Source organism: Manacus candei, unplaced genomic scaffold (assembly GCF_025592945.1).
Source record: "Manacus candei isolate 608988 ecotype Guabito, Panama unplaced genomic scaffold, ASM2559294v1 h1tg000117l, whole genome shotgun sequence".
Classification (NCBI taxonomy): domain Eukaryota; kingdom Metazoa; phylum Chordata; class Aves; order Passeriformes; family Pipridae; genus Manacus; species Manacus candei.
The window spans coordinates 347,113-358,789 of record NW_026138165.1 but is presented as its reverse complement, the minus strand read 5'-3'; the positions used below and the strand labels follow the sequence as shown (position 1 = coordinate 358,789).

Genomic DNA, 11,677 nt, shown 5'->3' with positions numbered 1-11,677 from the left:
ATGCCTGACAATGCTTTCCATGGAAGTTTCTCCTGACATCCAACCTGACCCTCCCCTGGCACAGCTTGAGGTCATTCCCTCTCCTCCTGTCCCTTGTTCCCTGGGAGCAGAGCCCAACTGCCCCTGGCTCCCCCCTCCTGTCAGGGAGTTGCAGAGCCAGAAGGTCCCCCCTGAGCCTCCTTTTCTCCAGGCCGAGCCGGCCCAGCTCCCTCAGCTGCTCCTGCTGCTCCAGCCCCTTCTCCAGCCCTGTTCCCAGCTCTGGACACGCTCCAGCCCTTCAGATTTCAGGTGCCCCTCACCTGTGTCAGGCACAGGGGTTCGGGCATTCCCCTGGGCCTGCGCCCACCCTGGGGGCTGGTACAGGCCACACAAGGAGGGAGGAGGGTGGGCAATGTGCTGCAGGGGGTTTAATGAACCCTGGGCCCCTCCCCTGTGTTCAGAACCAGCTTGGAGAGGGGGAGGGGCAGCGTCATGACCCTTCCCTCTCCCCCCCCCCCCCCCTCACCCTTTTCTCAGGGCTTCCCAGTAAACCCAGTGAAGACAATGGGAGGAGCCGTTATGGTGGGGGAGGGGCCTGAGAGCCTTTTATTGGGGTGAGGGGGGGGGCTGGAAACCCCTTTGGGGGGGGAGGGGCCCAGAACCACTTTACCCCGTGAGGGAGGGGCAGTGCAGGTCAGGAGGGTGAGTCCCCCTCTTTGGGGGTTTCCCCACTCGGGGGACTCTCCTCTCCCTCTCCCTCCCCCTCCTCTGGCCCCTCCCGCTCCATCCGCTCCCGGTAATTCCTCCGGAAGAAGCCGCACTGTGGGGGAGGGGCAGGGTAAGAATGGAGGGGAGGGGCACGCCAAAAGTGGGGTTCACCCCTCCACCACTCACAGAGCCCCCCCTCCTCACCTTGGCGAGGCCGAGGACGATTAGGAGGAGGAGGAGCAGCCCCCCCACCCCTCCCCCCACGTAGCCGGGGAGAGGGTTGACTTCCCACAGCAGTTCGACCTCCGTGACCCCCTAAAACGAGGGGGAGGGGTCAAGGTCAGGCGTGGGGGAGGGGCTGCCCCAATTTATGGGGCAGCTCCTTCCCCACAATTACCTGTAGACAGAAGAATTGGGGCGTGGCTTCCAAATAGACCCCTCCCCATCCCAGAGCCCCTCCCTCTATAGACCCAGAGCCCCTCCCCACCATTACCTGAGCTCGGAGGAATTGGGGCGTGGCCAGAAAGGGCGGGACCAGAGTGAGCCAGAGGGCGGAGCAAAAGTGGGAGTGGGCAGGTCCCTGTGGTGGGGGAGGGGTTAGAGGGGGGGAGGCTTTGGGGTGGAGGAGGGGTGGGGGCAGGGGTACCTGGCTGTGGGGGAGGGGCCGCAGGGCAGCACTGACGGTGACCCCCACAGGGACCCCCGGGGTCAGCTGGGTCGGGGGGCAGCGGAACAGCCTCAGGTGGGGGGTGGAGCAAGTCTGGGGGTGGGAGGGGTGGGACCCCAAAGTTAGGGCCCTACCCCTCCCCCACCATGAGGGGGGCACTCTGCAGTGCCCCACAACTGTGGGGGCCCCAGAGCACCCCCACATTGGGATCTCCCTGCCTCAGAGCACCCCTGTATGGGGGTCCCCCCACACTCTGTAGTACACCCCAGTTACAACCCGATATTGGGGTCCCCCCACCCCCCCTCACCTCGGCGATGCTCCTGTTCAGCTCCTGCCCCACAGCGTCCCCCAACTGCGGCTCCACAGCCACACAAGGGCCCCCCAGATCCTGCGGGGCAGGGGGTGAGTTGGGGGACAAGGGTGGAGCTGGGGTCAAGGGGGGTAGGGGGGTGAACTGGGGGCAGGGATCAAGGGGTCAGTAAGGGAAGGGGTTATTTGGGGGATAGGGGGTCACCTGGGGTTCAAGGAGAGTAGAAGGCAGGAAGGACCTTTGAGGGGCAGGAGGGAGCTGGGGGACAGGTGTCAGCTGGAGGGCAGGGGTTGAGTTGGGGGAAGGGGGTCCTGCCCCTTGTATCTGGGAGGGAGGGGCTCAGAGGGGCACCTTATGGGGCAGAGCCCCCCACTCACCACTTGCACCTGGGGGGCAGCCACGGCCACACCGTGAGGCAGCACCTGGGGCAGGAGGACGAAGGGTGTCGCCTGCGGTTTGGGGCTGCCCGGGGTGGGGGCACGGAGAAGCTCCACCTGTGGGGCAGAGCTGGGGGTCAGCAAGGGCTGTGGGGCAGAGGGATGGGAGGGATCACTCAGGGGGCTCACCCGATAGTGGTGCCGCAGTGTCTTGTTGTGGGGCTGGGGGGGGGTGAAGTTGAGGTGGGGGGTGGAGTCTTCTTTCCTGTGTGTGGGGCAGGTGGGGATCAGTGGGGCCCAGATGCCTGGGCCCCCCCAAATCCATGGAGCAGGAATGTGTGGGGCTCACCAGGAGGCCACGAGGTCGAGGACAAAGTGGACAGGGACATCCCAGGATTTTATGTTGTCCTCGAGGGTGATGTTGGGCTCGTTCTCACTATGGGACAGGTAAGACCCACAGGTGTCACCTCCCTGCCCCACAGCACTCCATGGACCCATCCCCACCCCACAGATCCCACCTGCTCACAGTCGCCATCAGCCCCACGGATTTCCCCCACGTGGCATTTTGCTGGAGGTCAAAGGTCACCTCCACCATTACCTGGCATTGGGCAGAGTTGGGGTGACTCGGGGGGCTACCCCACAGTGACCCCCGACCCCAGGGTGTGGCCCCACAGATCTCACCTGCCAGCCAGCACGGAGGATGGGGTAGCTGAGGTTGCAGGAGAGGCCCCACGGCTGCCCCTCGGCGCCCTGAGCGTCCCAGCAGGTGATGGGCACCGGGGCAGAGGCCTGGGGGGAGATGGGGGGCTGGGATCTGTGGGCCCCAAACCCCCCTGTCCCTCCCCTGCCCTCCCTCCCCCCATATTTTGGGATCCCCATGTGGGGCACCTCACATACCTGGCTGGCCCGGGCCCACCGATAGGAGACCCCCGGGGGGTGCTGCACTTGTAGGGCCGCCTTATAAGCATCTTCCCTCCTGTTGTCCACAATCAGCTGAACCCTCAGTTCGGCGCTGGGAACCCCCAAAACAGCTGCGTCCCCCAGCATCACCCTGACCTCCAAGTCAGCTTTGCACACCTCATCGTCCCCACAGTTCTGCTCGAAGGGGATCTATGGGGCAGGGAAAGAAGGGGGTGGGTTAATTTTGGGGACCCCACCCATCGTGCCCCACATCCCAGTGCCTCTGTGGTGTTACCTCGACCCAGGTGGGGCCAGTGCTGGGAGGCAGGATGGGCCCTGGGGGGTCCCTTTCGGGCAGGGCAATGGTGACACTGGCACGGATAGGGGTGACAAAGTCCTCGAGGCAGGGCTGGGGCACAAGGCGCATAAGGTTGGGGGGCACCCCAGAAGTAGGGGGTAACACCCCAGCCACACTCTGGACGTGTGGGTCCTCCACACCCAAAACTACGTTCTTCCCCTCAAGTACTGGTTCCCCTCTGCCCCCCAAGTGTGGGTCCCGTCCCCCAGATGTGGGTCTCACCCCTACCCCAAAGTTGGATCCCATCCCCCAAGTGTGGGTTCTGCCTCCCAAATTGTGTGCCCCACCCCACCCCAAAGTGGTATCTCACCCCCTAAATGTGGATCTTGCCCCCCAGGTGTGGATCCCACCCCTCCACGTGTGGATTCCACCCCCACAAATGTGTTTCTGTCCCCCCAAAGTGTAGATCTCGGCCCCCCAAGTGTGGGTCCCACACTCCAAGTATAGGTCCCACCCCCCCAAGTGTGGATCGCACCCCTCCACGTGTGGATTCCGCCCCTACAAGTGTGGATACCTCCCCACCAAGTGTGGATCTTATCCCCATCAAGTGTGGATCACACCCCCCAAGTGTAGGTCCCACCCCTAATTGTGGATCCTGGCCCCAGGAGTGGGTCCCTACCAGCACCCTCAGTTCCTTGCTCTGGCAGCTCAGCCCTGGCTGCATCTCCCCGTCCCAGCTCCGCTGCCCCTCCCTGAATTCCCCCCGACCTTGTGCCAGCTGCGGGTCGACATCCACCCGGAAGGTCACGGGGGTCAGCAGGTCACCTGGAGGTCAGTGTCAGGGTGAAAAGTCAGTAACCCCCACAGCACCTCCTGGAGTGCCCCCAGGCACCCCTCCCCAGACCTGGGCGGTGCAGGCAGAGCTGGAGGGTGACAATGGTGACAATGGTGACATCAGAACAGTCGACCCCGCGGGTTGAGATCACAGGAGGGTCAAAGGTCAAGTTGGTGGTGACCCTCAGCACTGGGCGGGACCTACAGGGGAGGGGACATGGGGGAGGGGACATATCAGGGGTGGCACTGGCTGTGTCACCACCCCGTGTCCCTCCATGTACCCCATATCTCCCCAGTGCCCTTCCTCCCTGGACTTACCCCCATGCCCTTGTCCCCACTGCTGCCTTCATGTCTCCATCCCTGTGTCCCCATGCCTGCATCTGCACCCCCCATGTCCCCATCCCCATGTCCCTGTCCCCACCCTCGTGTCCCCATCCCCATGTCCCTGCCCCCCCCTTGTGTCCCCATCCCCCTGTCCCCACCCCCACGTCCTCATCCAACCCCATGTCCCCATCCCACCATCACCACCCATGTCTCCATGTCCTTGTCTCATGTCCCTATGTTCTTGTCCCATGTCCCCACCTCCACATTCCCACCTTCATGACTCCATTACCATCTGTCCCCATCCCCATGTCTCCACATCTCCATTCCCCTCTCCAACCCCACTGGGTCCCTGTGTTCCCACCCTGTGTCCCCATCTCCACCCCCACATCCTTGTCTCCAACCCCGTGCCCCCATCACTCTCCCCACAACCCCACATTCATGTCCCCATCACCATCCCTGTCCCCACCTCCACATCCCCATGTCCCCATGTCCTCACCTCCACCCTGTGTCCCCTATGTCCCCCCATGTCACCTCATCACCACGACGTGTCCCTCCATCCCCACTGCCATGTCTGCCAGCCCATCCCCCGTCAGGTCCAGGCCCCCGGCCACCGCCTGTCCGAAAAAACGCCCCAGGGCCACCATGTCTCCCTGCAGCCTCTGAGGGGGGAGAGGACACCTCAGCCCCTGATGTCCCCTCCCCTGGTGGGGGTCTGCTCCCCCTTGTCCCCAGGTCCCACCTGGCGGGGGTGGAGCTCCACTCCCCCGGGATGCCCCCAAAAGATGTAGACAGCCCCACGCTCCTCGTCCTCCAGCGGGGCCCCCACAGCCACCTCTGGCAGGTTGTCACCGTCCAGGTCTCCCAGGGTGGCCAGCGACGCCCCGAAACGGCCCAAGGGGTGACCTGGAGCACCATAAAGCTGCCCAGAGGGGTGCAGGGCATCCTGGGGGCACAAAGACATTATGGGGATCCCCTTGGCCAACCCCAATCCCATGGACCTTGGGTGGGGGTCACTGTGGTTACCCCATGGTCGCCAAGCTGCTGGCACTGTGGTGACCCTACATCTCTGGTTGGTTGTCACCCCGGTCTTGCCAGGACTCTGGTCACCCTGGTCCTGGTCACCCTTGGCTGTTGTTACCCCTGATCACTCTAGTACTACATTCCTCAGGATGGGGTCACCCTGGTCACCTTCATTCCACCCTCCCTGGGTCGGGGTCCTCCTGGTCACCCCCATCCCATGGGCTTGGCTTGGGGTTACCACAGTCACCCAACGTCCCTGGCCATGTGCCCCCCCACTTCTGGGGGTTGGTGGTGACCCCAGGGTGGGGGTGCCCCCCTTACCTCCTCCCACCTGTACAGGTGCACTCGTCCTCCCCAGCGCCCATCGTAGTGGCTGGGGGCCCCCACCAGCAGTGCCACCGTCCCCCCGCCCTGGTCCAGGGCGCAAAGGGTGGCCCCGAAATAGGACCCCACCTGTGGAGGGACATACGTGTCAATGGGGGGGTGGGAGCACCCATGGGGATCACGTGTCACCTGGGAGAGGGTGGGGACACCCATGGGGCCCTCCTCCATGGCACAGAGGGCGGCCCTGAATTAGGACGCCACCTGTGAGGGGACACTTGTGTCACGTGGGGGGAGTGGGGACACCCAGGAGTACCCTGTCCCCCCATACCTGCTCCCCTTCGAGGGTCTGCAGCGCCTTCCAGTCCCCAGTGGCTTCAGGGACCTCAAAGAGGACGACCCCACCCACGTAGAGGTGACGGGGGGCACCTGCAGCCACCAGCGCCCGGCCGGGGACGCGCAGCCCGGCCAAGGCGTAGCCTGGGGGGCAGTGGGGCACCAGGGTCACCAGGGTCATCCTGGTCCCCAGGGTTGGGGTCACCTTGGTCACCACGTGTCCCTGGCCTGGGGTCACCAGGGTCAAGGTGGTCACCAAGGTGTGATGACCTGGTCACTCTGAGCTTTGGGATGGGGTCCCAATGGTCACCCTGGGTTAGGGTCACAATTATGACCTGGTTCCTGGTTGGGTCTGAACCCCCACCATGATCCCACTTCCCACCTGTGCTGAGCCCTCCAGCCCAGGGTCTCCCCCCACAAGATTGCCCCTCCCCCGACTCTCTCAACCCGTGTCCCACACATTCAACCCCTCCCCCACTCCATCCCCCTGATTAACCTCTCCCCCCAATTAACTCCCATTCCCCACACCTATTGACCCCTCCTCCATCCATATAATCCCTCCCCCATCCCTAATCAACCTCTCCCCTCTAATTAACCCCTCTCACCCAGGTACCCCTCGGGCCTGCTCTCCTTTGGGTGGGGGTTGGGCACGAAGGTCTCGTTCTCCTGCAGCTCCAGCAGCTCCAGCAGCCCCCCCGCCCAGTTATCAGCCCCTACAGCCCCCGTCACCCGCCGGCCCTGGGGGGAGGGGGGAGAGGGTCACGTGAGCACAAGGACACCCCTCTCCCCCAACCCTTCTCTCCCCAACCCACCTGGATGACATCAACGCTGATCCCGCTGGAGCACATCTCCAAGTGGAAACTGTGCAGCTGGGTGGTACCTGGGCAGAGGGGACGGGGGAAGGTTAACTAGGGGAGAGGGGACTGGGGGTATCAGACTTGAGGGTGGGGGAGGTGTTAATTGGGGTGAGGGAAGGGCTAATTGGGAAAGAAGGGGTTAATTAGGGTGGCAGGTGGGGTGCAACCCCCAGCCAGTTTTGGGGTTTCTTCCATGTTGCAGTCGGGCTTCTGGGGAGGGGGACGTGTTGACTGGGGAAGTAGGGGGTGCCGGGGTACCCTCGATGTTGTAGAGCCGCGCCTGCAACTCCTGGAAGAGGCCGCGGAGCCGCTCGAAGCTCTCGAGCACCTTCACGAAGCCGGGTCCGGAGGCGAATTGCTGCAGGTAGCGCTTCGTGTCGGGACTGTTGAAGTTGTTCCCCACCTGTGCCGGGAGGGGTGGGCGTTGCTGGGGTGGGGGGTGGATGTTGTCCATCCCCTCCACCCACCTCCCACCCTCCCCATCCCGGCACCTCAGGATGGGGCAGCCACAGCCACGCCCACCCAGGGCCACGCCCACTATGATCACACTCACGTGAGCCATTCTGCCAATCCCACCATGACCACATCCACTTGTGATCTGTTTTGCCACACCCTCAAAGGGCCACACCCCTAAGTCGCACCTGACCACGCCCACTCATGACCATGCCCACATCAACTACACCCACCACACTCAGCTCCACCAAACCCTCTCCTGGCCACACCCACCACCACAACTCCTTGCTGCACCCACCACTGGTCATGCCCACTGTGACCACGCCACCCCAACCACACCTACTTACCACTCCCACCCAATAACACACCCAGTCATGACCATTCCCACAATGGCCATGCCCACACAATGACCACACCCACACAATGACCACTCCCACACAATGGCCATGCCCACACCACTACCAGTCCCACCATAACCACGCCCACACCTGACCATGCCCACCATGTCCAGCTCCATCATGGCCTCACAGCCACACCCAACACGACCACACCCCTGCCCACCCACCCCAATGACGTAGCGGTGGATCCCACGCTCCTCGGCCACGTCCAGGGCCTTTGGGTCGTGGTCGGTGGCGTCACCATCAGTGATCATCACCAGGACCCGCCGTGCCCCCGGCCGCGCCCCCGCCTCCTCCGAGAACAGCTCCTTCCTGCAGACATGGGGCACTGATGGGGCTGCAGCGGGGAGCACCGGGCAGGTGGGGGGCACCGGGGCTGGTTCTGGGGGGCAGGGGCACTGGGGGATAGGGGGGCGGTTGAGGGGCTGGAGGATAGTGGGGCCTGGGGGTAATTGGGGATTTTGGGGTGTGGTGGGAGCTGGGGGTAATTGGGGACTGGGGGCACAATGGGAGGTGCAGGGAGGGCTGGGGGGTCGCTATGGGTTTGGGGGCTGGGGGTGGCAGTAGGGTGCTGTGGTGTGGTTATGGGGCAGATTCAGAGGACGGGGGGTGCTGAGGGTGTTGGAAGGCAGCTCTGGGCAGCAGTGGGGGCTGGGGGCACTCAGTGCACAGCTGGGGGAGCACTGGGGCTCAGTAGGTGGCACTGAGGGGGTAGCAGGGGGGCAACAGTGGAGCAGTAGTGAGGCGGAGGAGGGGCAGTGGGGGGACAGCAGGGGGACAATGGGGTGCTGGGTGGTGGGGAGCAACCAAGGGACAGCAGTGGGGCACAGGCGGGTGCTGGAGGTTGGCAGTGGGGTGCAGGGGTGCACAGGGGCAGCAGTCAGTGGGGTGCAATGGGGTGGGGCAGAAGTGGGGCAAAGGGGCAGTGGGAAGTGGCAGTGGGGTGCAATGGGGATCAGGGTGGTTCTGGGGGCCAGCAGTGGGGGTGCTGCCCTGCTGTGGGGGTGGCAGTGAGGCACGGAGATGGCATTAGGAGGGCAGTGCTGCAGGGTGGCGAGAGGGAGTGGAGGATGGTGTAGGGCATAAGGGGTGGCCAGGACAGGGGGGGACAGTGGAGGGCAGCCGGGGGGCAGTGGGGCAGCTGTGGGGCAGGGCATGTCTCACGCGACGAAGCCGATGGCAGCAAAGGTGTCGGTGAGGCCCCCGTGCTGTTCCAGCCCCTGCAGCAGCTCCCGGGGCTGTGGCCGGGCCGCAAATTCCTTCAGCGTAAACACGGTCTGGACCCTGTCCGAGAACTGCACCGCCCCAAACTGCCCACAGGGGCTGCTCTGAGTGTCCAGCCCACCGTGGGCCCAGAGCCCCCCATAGTCCCCCATTGCCCCCAGTGCCCCCACAGTGCCCCCAGGGACCCCATCCCCAAAGTACCCCCTGTAGCTCCCATCCCCATAGTGCCCTCGATTGCCCCCATCCCCCACACTGCCCCTTATAGCCTCCCTCACTGCAGTGCCCCCTAAAGTCCCCCCGCATCCCCCTGTAGTGCCCCCTATAGCTCCTGCCCCCACAGTGCCACCATAGCCTCCACCTCCAACCCCCCCAGTGCCCCCTATGGCCCCCATCCCCCACAGTGCCTCCATAGTCCCCATACTCCCCCCTATAGATCCCATCCCCCACAGTGCCCCCTATGGCCCCCATCCCCTATACTGGCCCCTGTAGGCCCCACACCACGCCATTTCCCCCTGCACATCACTCCACTGAACTCCCACCCCTGCCCACGCCCACCCGGGGTGTACATGGATCGAGGTGTTCTGCAGCTTCTCCATCACATCCACCATGAAGTCCCGGATGGCCTTGAACTGGGAGGTGCTCATGCTGCTGGAGTCATCGAACAGGAACACCAGGTCCACCGGGCCCCGCTGGCAGCCTGGGGTCAGGGGGGGCCACTGGGGGGTCAGCACCAGGGTAGGGGGGGCACAGGGAATGGCTCAATGGCCCCATGGGTCAGCCAGGGTCACTGTGGGTCCATGATGGCCTCCATGGGTCAACCATGGTCCCTATGGGTCAGCCCTGGGTCAACCACAGGTCAGCCACCAGGGTCAAGCACCATGGCCACCATGGGTCAGCCATGAGGTGACCCTGTTCTCCAAGGGGTGGGGGACCATCTCTGGGGCGGGCTCCTCACCTTGGTATCCAGGCATCAGCTCCTGCCGTGTTCTCAGCTGGGGGTCCAGCAGGACACAGACCCCGTTCGTGTAGACATTGCGATCGCAGACATGGGTCGAGCCGGGGCCACAGGCCTGGGGAGGGGGAAGAAAGGGGCAAGGGGTGGAGCTGAGGGGAAGGGGGGTGGGATGGGCCCCCCTTCCCCTGGGTGGGGAAACTGTCGGACTCACGATTGTGATATCACCATCCCGGGCCAAGGCCATTCCTATGTGGGTCCGGGTGCTGTTCCCTGGGGATGGGGTTTATTCCTAATCCTGTCCCAATCTCATCCTAATCCAGACTCGATCCTGCCCTAATCCTACCCCTCCCCCATTTTAAATGACACCTCATCCCCACCCCCTCCCAACCCCACCACCTATTATAATTTCATCCTCATCACACCCTAATCCTGTCCCCACTCCAAACCCACCCCTAAAACCACTTTACCCACACCCACACCCCCACCCACACCCTAATCCCACCCTAATCCCACGCCAGTACCACCTCACTCCCACTCAAAACCCATCTCCAAATCCCTTCCACCCCCAACCCTAATCCAATCCCTAATCCCATCCCAATCCCACCCTAATCTCACCCCACTCTAACCCCACCCACTCCCAGTTCTCTCTAACCCACCCCCACCCCACTCTCATCCTAATATCACCCAAATCACCTCTAATTCCACTTCAACCCTACCTGTAATCCCAGCCCATCCCCACCTCTAATTTCACCCCACACCCACTCCTAATGGCACCCCAATCCCTCCTAATGTCCCCATTCCCACCTTCCAGCTGCACCTTCTGGCACTCCCCACTTTGCACCGAGCACTGGAACAGCTGCCCCCCATCTCCCACCTCTGCCGGGGCCCCCACCAGCACTCTGGAGAGAGGGGTGGGGTCAGGGCGTCCCAGCCACCCGGAACCCCCGATCCCTGGGGTCAGGGGGGCCCCACAACTGGGGTATTCAGGTGTTCAGGGCCCCTATCTCCTACCGGGCCCCATCCAGTGGCAACACCTGGTGCCCGAAGCTCCGGCCCTGGCCGGGGGTCAGGACCCGATGTGGGACCGGGTGGATGCTGAAGGCTCCGATGTGGGGCAGTGCTATGGGGCAAGAGAGGGGGAAGGGGTGAGAGGAGCTCCCGTTCCCCCCACAGACCCAAATGAACACACAGAGGGAAGCCAGCTCTCTGAGCACCATAACTGGGGGTCCCAGGTCCCTTCCATAAGCAGGGGGCACCCATCATCAGGCCTCATGGCGCCAACATGGGGCTTCACTTCCTTCCCCCGAGCATGGGAAGGATCTGGGCATCTAGCTGCTCCCACCCCCCCCACAGTGGGTCAGGGCTCCCCACCTCCCCTGCTGTGGGATAGAGACCCCCATCCCCCCATGGGTCAGGGCCCCAAGTGCCCCCATACCGGCCAACAGCACCCCGAAGACAATGCTGATGATGCCACCGTGCCCCACAGCCGCCATACTGTCACTGTCACCCCGTGTTACCCCACCCCCGCATTTCCTTCCTGTGGTGGGAGGGTGACAAACTTCCCACACAGAACCAGGGGGCCCCGGGCATCCGCGACCCAGAACGGGAGGAGACAGAACTGGGGGGGAGACAGGATTTTAGGGCAGGGGGGAAGGAACCAGGAGGGACCCGGAACTGGAGGGAAGCAGAATTTGGAGGGGGACAGAACTGAATGCG

General features: G+C 63.8%; 1 protein-coding gene across 3 annotated transcripts; it reads right to left on the bottom strand.

The window, feature by feature from the left end:
- Window positions 1-569: 569 nt before the first annotated feature.
- On the bottom strand, window positions 570-11,471 carry LOC127461961 (integrin alpha-L-like). Of its 3 annotated transcripts, XM_051770214.1 has the most exons (29): window positions 11,397-11,471; window positions 10,973-11,081; window positions 10,766-10,860; window positions 10,173-10,231; window positions 9,962-10,076; window positions 9,573-9,703; window positions 8,947-9,092; window positions 7,950-8,094; window positions 7,190-7,334; window positions 6,887-6,954; window positions 6,680-6,812; window positions 6,070-6,218; window positions 5,739-5,870; window positions 5,137-5,340; window positions 4,929-5,056; window positions 4,144-4,274; window positions 3,919-4,064; window positions 3,237-3,350; window positions 2,939-3,151; window positions 2,723-2,830; window positions 2,560-2,639; window positions 2,391-2,477; window positions 2,231-2,306; window positions 2,042-2,158; window positions 1,662-1,742; window positions 1,334-1,447; window positions 1,181-1,267; window positions 892-1,002; window positions 570-799 (listed from the first exon to the last, which is right to left on the bottom strand). In XM_051770214.1, exons 1-29 carry the CDS (start codon window positions 11,452-11,454, stop codon window positions 674-676), a joined length of 3,408 nt encoding a protein of 1,135 aa, XP_051626174.1. In that variant the 5' UTR covers window positions 11,455-11,471; the 3' UTR covers window positions 570-673. The 3 variants fall into 3 exon arrangements, with proteins under 3 accessions (XP_051626174.1, XP_051626173.1, XP_051626175.1); XM_051770213.1 differs by having other exon boundaries at window positions 4,894-5,300; XM_051770215.1 differs by lacking the exons at window positions 1,334-1,447; window positions 1,662-1,742 and having other exon boundaries at window positions 4,894-5,300.
- Between the last annotated feature and the right edge of the window lie 206 nt (window positions 11,472-11,677).